Source organism: Piliocolobus tephrosceles, chromosome 7, assembly GCF_002776525.5.
Source record: "Piliocolobus tephrosceles isolate RC106 chromosome 7, ASM277652v3, whole genome shotgun sequence".
In the NCBI taxonomy this organism is placed as follows: Eukaryota; Metazoa; Chordata; class Mammalia; order Primates; family Cercopithecidae; genus Piliocolobus; species Piliocolobus tephrosceles.
In genome coordinates, this window is record NC_045440.1 from 62,429,573 (window position 1) to 62,448,236 (window position 18,664).

At 38.8% G+C, this 18,664-nt stretch overlaps 1 protein-coding gene across 6 annotated transcripts in view; it reads right to left on the minus strand.

Annotated features, from left to right (window-relative positions):
* ASPH (aspartate beta-hydroxylase) overlaps positions 1-18,664 on the minus strand; it is a 225,311-nt gene that overhangs the window by 53,640 nt on the left and 153,007 nt on the right. For all 6 annotated transcript variants that reach the window (XM_023222351.1, XM_023222353.1, XM_023222350.1 and 3 more), the window contains 3 exons: positions 12,514-12,664; positions 8,126-8,262; positions 1,229-1,327 (listed from right to left, as the gene is read on the minus strand). In XM_023222351.1, coding sequence (XP_023078119.1) covers positions 1,229-1,327; positions 8,126-8,262; positions 12,514-12,664 — 387 coding nt within the window. The remainder of the gene's footprint in view (positions 1-1,228; positions 1,328-8,125; positions 8,263-12,513; positions 12,665-18,664) is intronic.

The window sequence follows — 18,664 nt, forward strand, 5'->3', positions numbered from 1 at the left end:
TACTGCTAAAATAAAAGAAAATGAAAAATTTACTGCCTCAGTCCCAGTGGCCACATTTCAGGTGCTTGATGGCCACATGTGGCCAGTGGCCATCATATGGAGAACATAGATGAAAAACATTTCCATCACAGTAGAAAATGTTTTTCCTTTTAGAGACAGGGTCTCACTCTGATGCCCATGCTGGAAGACTGTAACATATTCACAGCTCAACGCAGCTTTGACCTCCTGGGCCTGAGTAGCTGGAACCACAGGCACGTGCCACCACATCTGGCTAATTTTTAGAATTTTCTGTAGAGATGGGATCTCACTATGTTGTCTAGGCTGGTCTTAAACTCTTGTTCTCAAGTGATTCTCCCACCTTGGCCTCCAAAAATGTTGGGTTTACAGGTGGGAGCCACTGCAACTGGCCCACAGCAGAAAATTCTTTTGGGCAGCCCTGGGATAGACCACCTGTGATTCTGCTGAATTGATGAGGATTTAATTAGATATGAGAAAAAAAGCATATTTTAATTTGGATATTTTGAGCAATGACATTTTCAGCCAGTATTTGTTACCTCATTTTGTGTGGGTAGCTAAGAGTACTATTCTGAGTACAGTAAATATATAACTTGTAAAAGGAACATATAATGCATTGTCTGTATATATATATATTTTGAGACACAGTCTCACTCTGTTGCCCAGGCTGGAATGCAGCCTCTGTCTTCTGGGTTCAAGTGATTCTCAAGTAGCTGGGATTACAGGTGCATACCACCACACCAGGCTCATTTTTGTATTTTTAGTAGAGACGGGGATTCACCATGTTGGCAAGGCTGGTCTTGAACTCCTGACCTCAGGTGACTCACCCACGTTGGCCACCCAAAGTGCTGGGATTACAGGCATGAGCCATTGCACCCAGCCCATTGTCTGTATTTAAAAATATTGAAAGCATCACCAATTTTGTCCTCCTTTGCCATTTATTTAAAAACTAATAACAACTTCAGTTTTATACATGTTTAAATAAAATGTTTTCCAAATCATCTCTGCTCACGTGGTTGGTATTCTGACATCTGACACTGTTGGTTACAGTGGAGGCCCACGCTGCCTATGAATGTCGTGGTCTGAGGGTGGACATCCTGAGGATGAAAATACTCGGCAGTGCATGCAATCAATCCATGAGGAACAAGCACGTGTGTTCCAATAACTTTAAGGACTCGAAAGATGAAAGGAGAGGGGAAACAGTGAGCATTACCTTTAAATATGGGATGCTCTCAGCAATCTTGTTCTGTGCCTTCAGGATGAAGCCATAATGGACTTTAGCAAAGCCATCATTAGGTGTCACACTCAGCACCTAAACTCAAAGAAAACACAGAACATAACTCAAAGAAAACATAGGTGATGGCTTAAAAAATTCTACAAATGACTGTCAAAACCAGTTTTAACTAGCTTTGTTGTACTTGGATTGGATTATGATGTTACAGCTGAAAACACCGTAGTACTTTGTCTCATGGCAATATCATTAAGCTGAAATGGCTCCTTTCCCCCTCAACTCAATATGCTTTTCACGTTTACACAATGGTTCTTCAAGAATGAAGAAATGAATGAAAAGGCAATAACCGTTAAAGCATCACTTTAACAATGCAAATCAGCAAAATATCTCTCAATTGATATGGCTTCAGTATTTTTTAGTGATCAAGGGAAAATGGCTTTAAATTTGCTATACTTGAAGACAATTCTGAATGGTTATTAGACATCACTTCATATACAAGCTTTATACATTGCCTTAATTAAGAGAAAATTTAGATTTGCGTTTGTAATACATCACAATCCATTCATTCAACAGAAAACTTCTTGAGTGCCCAGACCATTTTAAGCCCTGAAGATAAAGTGGTGAGCAAATCTAATATTCTGTGATAAAACCCAGGTAAATATTTCATATTAATCACATCATTGTTTATTATTATATGTATTCATTATGATTTAAAGATAAATTACGCAAAGTACCTCCAAATTGAATATTAATAGTGAGAGACCAGAACAACACTCAACTTGTGAAGCTACTTAGACAAAGTAATTTATGGAACAAAAGAGAAGGATGGAGAAGGTTTGAGTTGGTGCAGGTATGGAAAGATGCATCTCCCATCTCTTCTCCCCATCCTTGAGCCTGAGTAGAAAAAGGGAAGTCACAGCCACAGTAGGGCTACAATGGGGTTACAAAGAAGGAATAAGTGTGCACACAGGGGACACCAGGCCCTCGGGGGGCCCACACAACACACACTGCAGATGCTGTAGCATTTTCAGCTTGCATCTGGTCCTGTACCTCATCAATTAGCTAATCTGGTCAACACTACCTTCAAAATATATTCAGAAACATACTGTGTGTCACTTCCTTCACCGCTGCTACGCTGATCCAAGAGAGGTGTCTCATCATCTCTCTATATCTTCTTACAGGAGCCTCCTCACTGCAGATCCTCTGCACCCCTGGCCCTGCCCCTGCTTGCTAAATCCTAGGTCAGATATCAACCCTCCTCTGCTGCATTACACTCAGAGTGAGTGCAAGATTGAGTTCCTGGAACCACCCCAAAGCCTCCCTTGGCTGGGCCTCTCCATTGCTCTGGTCTCCTCACCTGTCCCTGCCCCTCCCAGGCAAGCCTCTGAGGCATGTTGGACTTCTTGCTGCTCCACAGCAAGTCAAAGACATCCCTGCCTCAGGGCCTTTGCATTCACAGTATCCCTCTGGCTCAGGCTCTTCTGCCAGACATCCCCATGGCAAGCTCCCTTACCTCAGGGAAGCCTACCCCTGACCATCATCCTCATTACTAAAACAGAACCCCCTCCATCCCTAGTCACTCTCCAACTTCTTTACCTTGACTTACTTTTCTTCATAGCACTTACCACCATCTGACCTAGTATATTTTTATTTCTCCCGCTAAGATGCAAGCTCTACAGGGATTTTGTCTGTTTTGCTCATTGCTCATCCCCACTGCCTGCTATGCATAGCATAGCATTCAAGTGCTCGAGAAACCTGTACTAAATGCTCAGATGAGTACATGCTGGGCTTTCTTCCCTAACTAGACCTCCTAAAGCCCAGACCCTGCTTCTTTGCAGCTTCCACAGCACTGTCCCCAAGCTAGACATTGAGTAGGAGTTCAATAAATACCTCTGGAATTGAACTAAATTGACACAGATGATGATTCTACCAGCATAATCATGGAGGGATTATTATAATTATTATAGCTACACAGATGACATTTCTGCCTATTGCAGGCACACAGCCATTATCTCAAGTAATTAACGAATTTATTGATTTACTAGACATCTTAGAACACACAGAACTCTTCCAGGCCCTGGGCATAGAAAGATAAATGAGATATACTCTCTTTTCTCAGGGGGCTGTCACTCAAGTGAGGGAGACAGATTTGGAAGTAGACAATGCAAGATGTAAGTGTAGCTATAGATAGGCATGAAGCATGCAGGGGTTATACAAGAGGGCACCTGGCTCACTCTAGGGTGAGTGTGGCTGGGGCCAAGGTCTGAAAGATATTTAAGGATAAATTGGAGTTCATCAGGAACAAGAAGTGCGGGATGGTGGAGGAGAAGGCATTCAAGATGTAGCAGAAAATGAGTAGAAAGGGATAGAGGGCCAGGAAGAGCAAAAAAGAGAATGTTGTTAAATTATGAACAAAAGGTGATAGGAGAAGAGATTGGAGAAAAGGCAGAAGTCAAATTAAATCACAAAGGGTCCTGTTTAGTATCAAGTGCAAGGCAATGTCCTGGTGAGTAGAAAAAAATTACATACACTTCTACTTGTATCTGTCTCTCAAATAGGGTGAAACAAGCTCTGTGGCTCTCCTGTGATCTGCACGGTGGACAGCCATGTGTCCCATTCAGTACAAACACTGTCAGGAGGCGAGGATGGGGGCTCAGGCCCCAGGGCAGCTGCCAGCGCTACCCTCCCTGCTTGCTTCTTTGTGCTTAGGTACCATGCTCACTGCAGTTTACATGCGGATGTGTAATGGTCATGCAGGTTGTATTATTTAGTAATCAACAAGCCCTCAGAAAATGACAAGTGGTTTTATGAGATTTCTAAAAAACCCAGATTGAGGCTACAGTTGCCCTTTGAACAATATGGGTTTGAACTGCATGGATTATCTTCTGCCTCTGCTGCCCCTGAGACAAGACCAACTCCCCCGCATCCTCCTCCTCTTCCTTGGCCTAGTTAACGTGAAAACAGTGAGGATGCAAACTTTAATCATCCACTTCCTCTTAATGAATAGCAAATATATATTCTCTTCCTTATGGTTTTTAAAGTTTCTTTTTTAAAGTTTTTAATTTTTGTAGGCACATAGTAGGTGTATGTATTTATGGGTACCCGAGATATTTTGATACAGGCATGCTATGCATACTAATTACACCATGGAAGATGGAGTATCCAGCCCCTCCGACATTTATCCTTTGTGTTACAAATAATCCAATTATATTCTTTTACTTTCCTTTTGCTCTTTAAAATAACATGTTCTTTTCTCTAGCTTACTTCATTATAAGAATATAACATATAGTACATATACAAAATATGCATTAATCAACTGTTTATGCTACCCGTGTGGCTTCTGGTCAACAGGAGACTATTAGTAGTTAAGTTTTTGGGGAGTCAAAATGTACACATGGATTTTCAACTGCCCAGGAGGTTAGCATCCCTAACCCCTGTGTTATTCAAGGGCCAACTGTAATATTAGACAGATTGTCTCTCTCTTTCTCTCTCTCTATAAAACACACACATCCATTCATAAACACAAAGCACAGACAAAAACAACCACAACCTCATATAGTTGATATTTCTATCCCCAGGACAAACTCTTTGCATGCTACATACCTGGAATTTTAAAAAGTTATATAATCATAAAATAATAAATATTAATTTTTCAGCAAGAGTTAAAAGATTTTCTGGCAGTTAAATAGAATTTTATATTTGACATCATCTTAAAAATTGTTTTGGGGTGTGTACCTTTTGTAATGCACATATATATTAGTGTATATATATATATACATAATATTATGTGGGTACAAACATGTACACATAACATACAAGTACATAAACATATCTCAGGCATTTGCTTGAACATTTTTGTCTGGAAGGGCCACCATCAAGCACGTTTGAAGACCACTGCTACAGGAAATGAGAACCACAGAAGATTTAAAGCGGACGGAGATGATCAGTGTGGTGTTGTAGTGTTAGTGAAGGTCGGGGGAGAGGAAACCCGGACAGGATAAACCTGTCCCTGCTCAGGCAAGAGATGACGGGTGCTTCGGTTACAAAGGGAAGGGATTTGAAAGTTAAAGAGAAGTTAAAATGAACAGAAATTCGTCATTTGGTACCAGATTATAAACTTCATGAGGGCACATTCTGCGTGTGTTTCATGAACTACTGTTTCTCTAGCTAGTGTGTATGGGTTTTAATAGATGTGTGTTGACTGAGTGAATGGGTATAAGTGAGCAGTGGCGGCTGAGTCAGGAGTGGCATGAAACTCCCCACTGTAGTGCCTGGGCAGCTGCTAATGTTGCCAATTTGCAAGAGAATCTCAGGAGGGGCCGCAAAAAGCTACAGACTGGAACAAAGGATATCACACCATTGTAAAGCCAGTTTCTTTGTTGAACTAAAAACAGCAAAAAACTGGAAAAATAAAAATATGAACGTACTCAAAAATAAAAATTAACATGAAGAAAAATGTAAAATTAAAATGTCTGCTTTCTAAAAATGATCTTTAACATCAACATATCAAGAAAAACCTTGGCTAATGAAAGAGACTCCATTAGATATAGCTTATTAACTTAAAAGTGAGAGGACCGGAAAAAAGGAAACCCCCACACATATTTTCAGTCTATTAATGCTTTAAAAAAAAAAACTCACCCATTTGTATAATATGGTTATATTTTAGACTTTCTGCATCCTAGTATGCATATTCAGATGAGATTATAATATAAAACGTATAAACAACAGCAGGTAAATTTTATTTTTCGGGATGAATAAAATGTTTCACATATCTGAGATTTAGTATCAGGTAAAGGGATGAATATCCTGAAGGAAGGTTTTAAAAAGGTGAGGAAGGACAAATCCACAGTGTATTAGAGAAACCAGTATGCTGTCAGATCCTGCCCTAACCTCAAACGTGCTTGCACCCGGTCAACACTTGAGAATGTTTTTTAGATGGAAAGAAAGAGGGAGAAAGGAATGCAGGAAGGTAGGAAGTGAGAGAAGGAGGGGTAGAGGAACAGAAGAAAGAAAATAGGGAAGAATTCTACAAGGAAGGAAGGGAATGAGGAGGAAGGGAGGGAGGGAAGAAAGAAGGAAGGAAAGAAAGAAGAGAGGGAGGGAGTGAGAGAGGAAGGTAGGAAGGAAGGAAGGAAGGAAGGAAGGAAGGAAGGAAGGAAGGAAGGAAGGAAGGAAGGAAGGAAGGAAAGAAGCAAGGAAGGAAGGAAGGAAGGAAAGAAAGAAGCAAGGAAGGAAGGAAGGAAGGAAAGAAGCAAGGAAGGAAGGAAGGAAAGAAGCAAGGAAGGAAGGAAGGAATTCTACCAGTTCCATTTTTGTTGCCTCTGACAGTGACAAAATAATGGATGTATTTGTTATAGCTTCACAATTCTTACATTCACAGGTCCTGATTCACTGAGGTATATGACGCTTCTCTTAACCATACTCTGTAAGACAGGGCGTTGAGTGTTAAGTGTTGGCCATTAACAAATGCAATGTTCCACATGGAATTAATGTATGACCTGGAATAGGTCTTTAGTAAATGGCACACATTGTCAACATTAAAGGTTCAATCCACCCTGTGTAGCTATTAGTGATGTTATAAAAAGCAAAGGTCTTATTTCGGCTCTCTCAGAAAATATAAAAATTATGAGAAAGGTAAAAAGATAATTGCTCCAAAATTCAATGATTTTCCTTACACAATAATAGCAATACACAGAGGAAAGTACCGCTTTGAGAATAGACCCAGTCCCTGCCAGAGTATGAAATTGCTGTTCTTGATGGCATTTTAAAAATATTGTAAAAGGAGTAGAGTGAGATGACTTGTGCCTGTAATCCCAGCTATTTGGGAGGCCTGAAGCAGGGAGGATCACTTGTGGCCAGGAATTTGAGTCCAGCCTGGGTAACATAGGGAGACCTCACCATCACTAAAGAATTTTTTAAAATTTAGCTGGGCATGGTGGCATGTGCTTGTAGTCCCAGCTACTTAAGAGGCTGAAGCAGGAGGATTGCTTGAGTCCAGGATGTGGATGCTGTGGTGAGCTATGATCATGTCGTGACACTCCAGCCTGGGCAACAGAGCGAGACCTCATGTCAAAAACAAAAACAAAATATAACTGTAGCAGAAATCATATTGACTATCACTGAGTGGTAACATCTTGATGTAGACTTCACCAGCTTGAAAACCATTGATCAAAGGGCCTGAATTAAAGAATAACAAGTAAACATGTTCCTCTTTCTTTTACAGAGGCATTAACTTTCTCCATCTTCAAAATTCATTGGGCATCCTGTTCATTATGTACCAAAGGAATTCCTCCACTGCCTAAAGGAGTCACATTTCTCTAGATTTTTAGTTACTTGTGACTTAGAGGTTATCTATCAACATCTGTTATAAAGTAGAAATCCTTTGAAAGGCATCTTTGCCAGAGGATTTGAAGAGTCAATGCCCTGCTGAAAAGTGAGTAATTTGTGTCACATGCTTGAAAGGCCCCTGTTCCATAGCCTCTCTCTAGACCATACTTCTGCCAAAAAAAAAAAAAAAAAAGAAAAGAAAAGAATATGTGTGTGTGTGTGTGTGTGTAACATTCACAGGAACTTAAATTCTCCCTGTCATAAAGAACAATTTTAGAAAGACTATGTATGGAAAGATAAATATGAAGTTTTAAAAGCATCACGATTACAATTTGAAGGCTTTAATCTACTAAGTGTTAACTAAGACTTAAAAATCTTCTGATCTAGGAAAAAAAAGCACTGTTAAAACATAGTTTAGAATATGTTAACTATAATAATACTTACATGCTTTTTAACTTAATTTAAAATAAAGATAGACTGGGTATAATAAATGTAATTTGCAAATAGCCTTTGAACTTAATTTGATGTAGTTAATACAAGATTGATGCTTACCTCTTCGTAAACTTTCTTTGCATTGTCATTATCTCCTATCAAGAGGTATCCTACGCCAAGGTCATTTTTTAAGGAAGTATCATTGGGAAATAGTTGAACTAATCTCTGTAGGGTAAGCAGGGAACCTCTCATATGACCTGAGTTGGTGAGAATTAAAAAAAAAAAAAAAAGAAATAAAAACAGATTATGTACACTTTTGTATTGAGAAGGTACGTCATGAGAGACTATTCACCAGAGCCTGAAAACTAGCTCAAATCTGGCTTTATTAGTGGTTTACTAAGTACCTAGTAGGATTTCGTAATGTAGTTGTAGTGGTATTAATAACTTCCATAAGTAGATACTGAATATGGCATTGATTATAAACATTCTAAAGACATTCTCATTTTTAAAATTCAGCAATGTTTACCATTTTATGTTAAATTCCTTCTAAAGAAAAACTTAGTCACCAATTCCTCGTTAAAAAAAAAGTTCTGCTGAAATCTTTTAGGTTTATTAACTTTATGAATAGAGGGTAAGCAATAAAAAGTCTTAACTAACTTCAGGGTCTAGCACCCGTAGGAAATTTGAAAAGGCACCAAAGTGCATGGGACAGTACCTAACTGCTGACACATCTCCAATCAATGACAAGTGTACTCATCTCTAGGTAATGACCCAGTCATGGAACAAACGATACATCATCCAGTATTAGGGGGCCCTCTCGTGGACAAAGGCATACTTTGCACTCATGAATCATGAAAAAACCCAGCTTCAATTGGTCTATATAAAAGAACATGTACAAAAAGAGGACTAGTATAAATGAAAAAAGTCATGAATTATCTAAAGGGCTTCATTGCCCACAATCTAGGAGAGTGACAGGAGTATCAGTACGTTAAAGCAGCTGTATATTCCACTGCCAAACCATCTGCCATAAAGCATCACCAACTCATCCCATGGCCTATGCCCCATTACCAGTCAATCGTATTCCAATCAGAACCCTAGTCATTTCCTCACTAACAAATCTGGGCTCCCTTTTCTATACCTTTCCTTCCCTCTACCTGCCCACCTAGGCTCACACTTTCTTCTAGAATTCTCCTATTATCCACAACAAAAGCATGGACACAAACTCCTCTTGCAGCCATCTGCTCCCTGTCCGTTCCACTCTGCAGCCAGGAACCCTGTTGTGTTGTGACCAACTTCACCACCTTGTCATTTTCACTAAAATCTTCTGTCTCCAGTTGCCTCAGAGCCTCCTTGAGTGAACTTGCCTCATTCTCAAGGACATTCTGAGAGGACTACATTAAAATGCTGATGGATTGCTGTGGAAGAGGCAGTCACCTTCCCAGGGCTGAGGACAGGGTGAGGCCAGAGAGGGACTCAGAGTGAGATTTCAGAGGATGCCAAAAAAGTTAATAATTTTGATGTGAAGGCTAGTTTAATGCAGCCTTTTAAAAAATTAATATTAATGCAAAACATTCATGATGAAGAAAATGTTAACACTTTAGTGACAGAATCACTAAACAGTTCTAAGCAGAGTCATAGTGGAGACTGAGGCAAGAAGAAAACTCAGTGATGCCGATTCTTTTTTTTTTTTTTTTCTTTGAGATGCAGTCTCATTCTGTCGCCCAGGCTGGAGTGCAGTGGTAGGATCTTGGTTCACTGCAACCTCCAACTTCCGGGTTCAAATGATTTTCCTGCCTCAGCCTCCTGAGTAGCTGGGATTACAGGTGCCTGCCACCATGCCCGGCTAAATTTTGTATTTTTAGTAGAGACGGGGTTTCACCATGTTGGCCAGGCTGGTCTCAAATTCTGGAACTCAGGTGATCTTCCCACCTTGGCCTCCCAAAGTGTTGGTATTACAGGTGTGAGCCACCACACCCGGCCAGTAATGCTGATTCTGTGTCCATGGCGAGTGCCTGCATTGCCTCTCTGGAGTCCTGGCCCTGCCTTTTCTGTGTTGAATTTGTGCTGCATGTTTTACTTCTGCTGCACTGGTCCCTATGAATATTAGCGTAACTGACCATTTCTTATCATTTTTAATCATCACGTGGGCTCTAGTCCTATTTTGTTCATCTACAAAAATGATGCAACTCTTCTTCATTCTAATCCTCAGAAAACTGATAGGAGGGTCCACTGGACCTTCTAATCTGTAGGAGCCTCCCCTAAGTGACATTAATAATCTGCCCATGTAACTGTCTGGCCAGCTGAGCACCTGCCTTGGCAGTGACTCGAGCTCCTTCCCTCCACGTTGTGTGATGATGTGTTATGGGGAGAGAATTGTAAGCCTAGTGATCATGAAGTCAGCTGACAGCTAGTCTTATTTGCTTTCAGTACTGGGAACCTGGGTCAGTTCAGAGGATGGTATATGATGTTCTATATTATGTGTGCTACTTTTAGCATCTGGCTCGTATAATTTTTCCTCAAATGATAATCTTTAGATTGTAGCCTCCTAAATCTGATGAGATATGATATGATGTTCTTTTCAAAGTATTTGCAAATTTGCTTCATGATTAATTTTTTTCTAGCATTTTCCTTGATGTACGGTCAAATCTTAGAAGTAAATTTTTTTTAGAGTACCAGAAACAGCTATTATTCATTTATAAAAAAATTTCCACAGATAATTTCAACCTCCATGAATCATTTTGCCATAGTTAAGGGAGAAAAGAATTTGGTGTCACAGGAAGAGTTTTTTATTCCAGACATCTATTAGCTATGATTCCTTAGGCACATTATACAGGCTGTCATAAAATGGGACGAAAGGGGAAGAAGAGAGCTAGCAGAGACTTGTTCATGAAATTTAAGGGAAGAAACCATCTACATAAGACAAAAGTGTAAGATGAAGTAGCAAGTGCTAATGTAGAAGCTGCAGCAAGTTTCCAGAAGATCTAGCTAAGATCACTGATGAAGGTGGCTACACTAAACAGATTTTCTATGTAGACAAAATCACTGTCTATTGGTAGAAGATGCCATCTAGAACTTTCATAGTGAGAGAGGAGAAGTCAATGCCTGCTTTCAAAGTTTTGAGGATACACCTACTGTCTTGTTAGGAGCTAATGTAGCTGGAGACTTTAAGTTGAAGCCAGTGCTCATTTACCATTTTGAAAAACCTGGGGCCTTTAAAATTATGCTAAATCTACTCTGCTAGTGCTCTATAAATGGGAAAACAAAGTCTGAATGATAGAACATCTAGCATGGTTTGTTGACTATTTTAAGCCCACTGTTGAGTCCTTGAAAAAAAAGAAAAGGTTCCTTTCAAAATATTACTGCTCACTGATAAGCACCTAGTCACCAAGAACTCTGATGGAGATGTATAACGAGGTGAATGTTGTTCTCATGCCTGCTAACACAACATCCATTCTGCAGTTCATGGATCACAGAGTAATTTAGACTTTTAAGTTCTATTATTTAATAAATAAATTTTATTTAAATGTCAAAATATAAAAACTAACAGGAGTTTGGGGAGGAAGTTGATTCCAACCTTCTTTAATGACTTTGAGGGGTTCAAGACTTCCGTGGAGGAAGGAACTACAGATGTGGAAATAGCAAGATAACTAGAATTAGAAGTGGATCCCGAAGATGTGATTGATTTGCTGCAATCTCATGATCAAACTTTAATAGATGAGTAGTTGCTTCTTACAGATGAGCAAAGAAAGTGGTTTCTTGAGATGGAATGTACTCATGGTGAAGATGCAGCGAACATTGTTGAAATGACAACAAAGGATTTAGAATATTCCATAAACTTTGTTGACAAGGCAGTGACAGGGTTTGAGAGTATCGACTCCAATTTTGAAAAAAGTTCTGTGGCAAAATACTATCAAACACCATTGCAAACTACAGATACATCTTTCCTGAAAGGAAGAGTCAATCAATGCAGCAAACTTCATTGTTGTCTTATTTTAAGAAATTGCCTCAGTCACCCCAACCTTCAGCAACCACCACCCTGATCAGGCTCTGGCTATTAACATTAAGGCAAGACCCTCCATCCACAAAATGATTACAACTCAATGAAGGCTCAGATTATCATTAACATTTTGAGCAATAACATATTTTTAAATTAGGATTTGGACATCGTTTTCTAAGCCATAATGTTACTGCACACTTAAGACACTATGACATGGTATAAACACAACTTTTAGATACCCTGGGAAATCAAAAAATTTGTATAACTCTCTTTATTCTGATGGTCTGGAACCAAACCCGCAGTATCTTTGAGGCATGTCTCTATTAAGGTCAGGATTGCAATTTCAGTTTTAGAGATGGTACGCTTAGGACATAGATACATTACTTGAAATCAGTTATAAAATTCAAGTTTCCTCCCATGTAATCATTCTAAGAGAAGAATACACTCTTCAGCTTCTTCAAGACTAAAAAGTATGCCATTTCCTACTGAACTACCTTTGACTGCATCTTACCTAGAAATTGTTGCCTGTCTGAGCGACGCTTCAAACTCAGCTTCAGCAGGTCTGCAGGGACATCAGGTAGGCTGGCCACCTCTTGGTAGGTCTCGATGGCTCCACGTAGCACCTCATTGCTTCTCCTCTTCTCAGCCAAATCGTCCTCACACTAGAAGAAGTACCCAGCCTGGATAAATGTCCCATGACTAGCTGTGTTTGTAATTACCCAAAATAGTCATAAAAAGTTAACTTTTGGACATGCTTTAAAAGAAATGTAAGACACATTAGCCTTTCTCCTTATCAAGAAATTTAAAAAAAACTAACAAAATATAGAAAATCAACACATTATTTTAATAATACAAAGAAAAGTTTGTTACTAAAGATAAGAAAGAATGTCATAAAGGCAGGACTAATACATGCTGGGGCTGATGGAGATGTACATCCTGTTACACACTAACATTATATAGGCAGGTCTCCAGTCCAAGTTCCCGTTCTGTCATTAATTTATTCATGTGTGCATTCGTTCATTTAACAACTGTTTTCTGGGAAATAGGCACGCTTCTACAATGTGGCAGGCATATTGAACAAAACAGACAAAGCCCTTTTTGCTTTCTACTTCGCATCCATTTTGGAAAGGTGGCAAATATAATAAAGAAATAAAGGTACCATCTGTCTAACAGCCATAAGTGCTGTGGATAAAAACAAAGCAGGCTTGGAGTGCTAGGTGGGATGGTAAGACGTTGCTAATTTAATCAGGATGATCGGGGAGGGCCTGAAAGAAGAGAGGGAGTACATTATGAAGATACCTTGGGGAGTAGCATTCTAGGCAGGGAAAAGAGCAAGAGCAATGGCTTGGAGGTAGCAGTGAGGAATCGAGGAAAGGACAGTGCAGTGGAGGGGAGGAAAGGGAAGACCAGTGGAGGCCATCAGGTAAAGTAGGGCCTGGCAAGCTATTGACAATTCTAGTACACAAAGTGAGATGGGAAGACAATGGGGACTTTTGAAACAATCTGATCCATGTGTTGAAGGAATCATGGTGGCAGCAGTATGGAGAACAGACTGAGAAGCTGGGAGAGGTAGAATACTCAGCAGGAATCCAGGTGTGGGATGGTTAAGGCTTGGACTAAGATAGCAGTAATGGAAGTGGTAACAAGTGGTCAGATTATAGATACATTTTGAAGGTCAGAGCCAACAGATTTGCTGATGGTCTAAATGTAGGGCGTGAGAGAAGGGGAGAGAGAAAAACCAAGAATGAACAAGGTTTGGGCTTCAGTGATTACTGGATGAACTGTCATTCCCTGAGAATGGGAACACAGGGCAGAAGCAGGTTTGGGGGTAGTATGGAATCAGGAGATTTGTTTTGGACATATTAAACCTAAAATGCCTATAAGATATCCAAATGGAATTATTGACCAGGAAGGGGCATATATGAGTCTGGAGTTCAGGAGGGAGGTCAGAGTAAGAGACGTTAAGTGTGGGAATCATCAAGGATGAAGATGGTATGTAAAGCTAGGAAGCTAGCAGCGGTTGAGAGTGTAAACAGAGAAAAGAAGCAGTCCAAGAATTGAATCCTAAAGAACTCCAGTGTTTAAGGGTCATTAGAGATCAGGATAACAAGAGAGGACCAGCAAAAAGGAGGGAAACCCAGAGTACGGCAGGTTCAAGCGAACATGAGATGATGGAAGGAGGTGGAGATAACTCTTTCGAAGAGTTTCACTGTAAAGGGGGGCAGAAAAATGAGCCAGCTGGCAGAGGGTAATGTGCAGACAAGGGGAGTTCTTTAAGGATGGGAAATAGTACATCATGCTTCCAAGGAGATGCAAGAGTCTCAGTAGAGAGGGAAAATCTGATGATGCAGAAGGAGACACAAAAATTAGAGGGATGTCCTTCAGCAGGTGAGAGAGGAACAGGGACCAGAATAGTCAATCCGTGCTAACAGGAGGGAGGGCAGAGCATATGGGCACAGGTAAAGAATGGCTTGTTAGCACAGTAGCAGCACCATGTGGAAATTGTCTGGATATTTCTATTTTCTTAATGAAATAAGAATCAACATTCTTAGCTGGAAACTGAGAATGGGGACTAAAATACTGGAGGCAAGAAGAGAGAGGAGAATGTATAAAATACCATCAATATCTCATCAGATTTAGGAGGCTACAATCTGAAGACTATCATTTGAGGAAAAATGATTCTGGCTAAATGCTAAAAGTAGCATGCACTTTTTTTTTCTCAGAATATTTAAACATGTTTATGTTGTTAAAATGTGTGTTGTAGTTAATATATAAATATATGCAGAACCAAAATAAAGTATCGCCCCGCAATTTGAGGGTACGGTAAGAAAATGACCCATCCCTCCCATATCCCAAAGTAAAAAAACCAACCAACAAACAAAAAAACTAAGAATCAGCATAAATTGACAAAATAAGACAACTATGGGATTTTCTTTTCACAAAATAACACATCAGTGAAATAACTTGATAATATGAACGATTAGGATAAGTTACCCAGGATGACGAGAGCTACAATTAAAGCAGTAGTGACAGAAGTGGACAGATTGATGAGAAAGAAAACTTGGTAGGATAAAAATCTCTAGATTAGAAAAGGCAGTTCACCCTTGATAAATGGAGATATGCTCCAGACCATTCACTATCTTTGGAAGTCTGTAAATGATCTCTGGAATAGACTTATCTACCAGGAGAGAAAGTCCGGTGTCAATGACCCACACTGATCAAGATGCTGGCATGGCCTTCTATCATATATTCCTATACTGGCTCTTCTGTATAGGTATCAGCTCCTTGTGAGTTTTGTTATAGTGAGTTAACTCCCCAAAATATGAATACTGATAGATAACTTTGCAGAAATACAGAGTTCTAGACCTGAGAGTCCTTTCAAAACCCTCTACAGATGTTCATTGACTTTCGATGGGGTTACACCTCATCGTAAGTTGAAAACATTGTAAGTAAAAAATGTATTTAATACACATAACCTACTGAACATCATAGCTTAGCAGAGTCTACATTAAATGTGCTCAGAAAACTAAATCAGCCTACATTTGTGCAAAATTACCTAGCACAAAGACTATTTTATAATAAAACGTTGAATATCTCATGTAATTTATTGGATATTATACTGAAGTAGTTTCTAATGAATGTGTATCACTTTCACACCATTATAAAGTTGAAAAATTGTTAAGAAAAACCATTGTAAATTATAAACCATCTGTGGTTCACGCTCTTCCTTTTGAACCTACAAAGTGCCCAAAAAGATCCTGGAACTGGAGGTCTCTGTAGCATCAGTGGGTGGACAAATGCCTACCAAGACAATCCTTCTTTATTGAGATTGGAATAAATATCTTTAAACTCAATCTGAAAAGTGAGAGAGATAGTATAATCTGTATGCCATGTTCCCTCTCTGGTGCCCCAGGGCCCTTTGTTTTAATGAAGTATTAATATATACAACTTGCAGAATTGGAAAAATATCACTACTAAAATGGCACATAATTCTTTATACTGTCTTGAATAAAACTGATAGCACTTGCACTGAAAAGTCTACAGATTGATTTTTATCAGTTTAGCATCTGTAGAAAAAACAAGCTGAACTGAAACTGAATATTTGTTACAAGATGTAAACATCGCAAAGCCTTTTGTTGACTCTAACATAATTCACCCAACCAATCTGCCTATGAGATGTGCCATTTTCTACCTCAAAGGCATTAATGGTTTCTGAAAGATAATAAAGTGAACTGAGTTAATATTTTAATATTTTGTGTTCAATGTTCAGGGAACTTGATCAAAATTGATTTTTGGTGATATGAAGAAAAAGACATTATCAGTGCTACTTTATAAATGATAGATACTATAGTTTATATATGACTTAATGTTGCTAAATTTTAAAAATTTGTTGGAATATTCCAAAGTGATTGTTTAATCTGCTAACAAAGAATGAAAAAGTCATATTTTTTTCCTATAAAACCCATCTTCTGTTGAATTTTTATTTTTAAAACTACTATGAATTTGAAGTTTCCTTTAAATTACTCTATTAAAATTTAATTTACCATGCCTAAATTTTGCTGTATGCCACATTAATATTAATAGCAATAACACATTGAAGCATAATAGTTTAGAGATAAAAGATATTGCTTAAAGCCTAAATCTCAAATTTCTACTGTGAAATAAGGATATACAGTCATCCTTAGTTATATGCTGGAGATTAGTTCCAAGACCACCACCACCACAGATACACTAAAATACCACTGTCTGCAGATGCTCAGGTTGCTGATATAAAATGGTATAGTATTTGCAAATTGCCTATGCATATCCTCCTGTATAATTTAAATCATCATCAGGTTACTTATTATACCCAATGCAATGTAACTTCTATGTAAATAGTTGTTATATTGTATCATTTTTATTTGTATTATTTTAAATGTTGCATTGTTATTTTTTATTTTTTTCTGAATATTTTCAATCTGTGGTTGGTTGAATTCATGGATACGGAACATGAGGATTCGGAGGGCTGACTGTAAATATAACAATCACAATGTTTCAAGAGCACTTCATTTACTTAGGCTCTGGTACTCACAATTAATATTACATATAAGGAAAACTTCTAAAGTATAAAACATTTTTGCCATAACTAAAATAGCATTTTCATAAACCATTTCTCTCTCTAGTTAATATGCTTCTCTTAATGAAATGACTTAATACTAGTGACAGAAACCACTACTTATTTGAATATGCATGATCTTTTGGTAACAAACACACTCTCTCTTACTTAAAAGTAAATATGATTTAGCAATTTTAGAGAATTACTGAGCAAATTAGTTTATAAAAATCATACAGTTGCTGTCTGCTAAAGTTGGTCTGTACCATGGACAAGAGGAAGTTATTTGAATCAATTTTTCACAAATTTAATTAAAATCAAATTAATAAAAATTACATTAATTTTTAATGGAGATATAAGAAGATACTGAGCATCTAGATTTCAAGTGGTCACCACTTTCAGTTCAGAACAAAATTCACTTGTTTTATCTACAGCTGAGTTAGTTCCTGTGTGTGTCCTGCACAAATGCTTGCATGGACCTTCTCCAGAGGGATGCTGTCAGCATCTCGTCTGTCTGGAAAATTTCTGCACCCTGAATCTACCGTTTCCCAGCACAGTTGACAATCTTGACCTCTAGGCAGGGCTGTTGGAGCTTTACTTCCTGGCACATTTTGATATCCTGCCCTGGCTTCTCCTCCAAGTTCCAGGCTCTGTGAATCCAATGGTCTACTTGACATGTTCACCTGAATGTCTAATAGGCATCACACACTTAATAAGATCAATAGAAAACTCTTGAACTCTTGACTTCTGCATCACTCCAGACTTGCTCTTCCTGGCAGTAACTGGCATTATCTTCTACTGAGCTGGCTGAACCAAAAACTCAGGGGTCAGCCTTGAGTCCTCTGCTTCTGACACTTTTGCATGTAATCCATCCTCAAGTCCTTTCAGCTCCACCACCTGCCTACTTCCTTCATTTCCATGGCCATGACCACAGTCTGAGCCACCAGCATCTCTTGTGTACACTTGCAATAGCCTTCTATTCTTTTTGTATCTACTTTTGCCTCCATAATCCATTTTCCACTCAGTAACCAAAGCAAACTTTACAAAAACAACCAGACTGTTGTCACAAGACAAGGATGCCCTCTCTCACGACTCCTACTTGACATAGTATTGGAAGTTCTGGCCAGGGCAATCAGGCAAGAGAAAGAAATAAAGCGTATTCAAATAGAAAGAGAGGAAGTCAAATTGTCTCTGTTTGTAGATGACATGATTGTATATTTAGAAAACCCCATCGTCTTACCCCCAAAAGTCCTTAAGCTGATAAGCAACTTCAGCAAAATCTCAGGATACAAAATCAATGTGCAAAAATCACAAGTATTCCTATACACCAATAATAGACAGAGAGTCAAATCATCAGTGAAATCCTATTCACATTTGCTACAAAGAGAATTAAACACCTAGGAATACAACTTACAAGGGATGTGAAGGACTTCTTCAAGGAGAACTACAAACCACTGCTCAATGAAATAAGAGAGGACACAAACAAATGGAAAAACATTCCATGCTCATGGATAGGAAGAATAAATATGGTGAAAATGGCCATACTGCCCAAAGTAATTTATAGATTCAA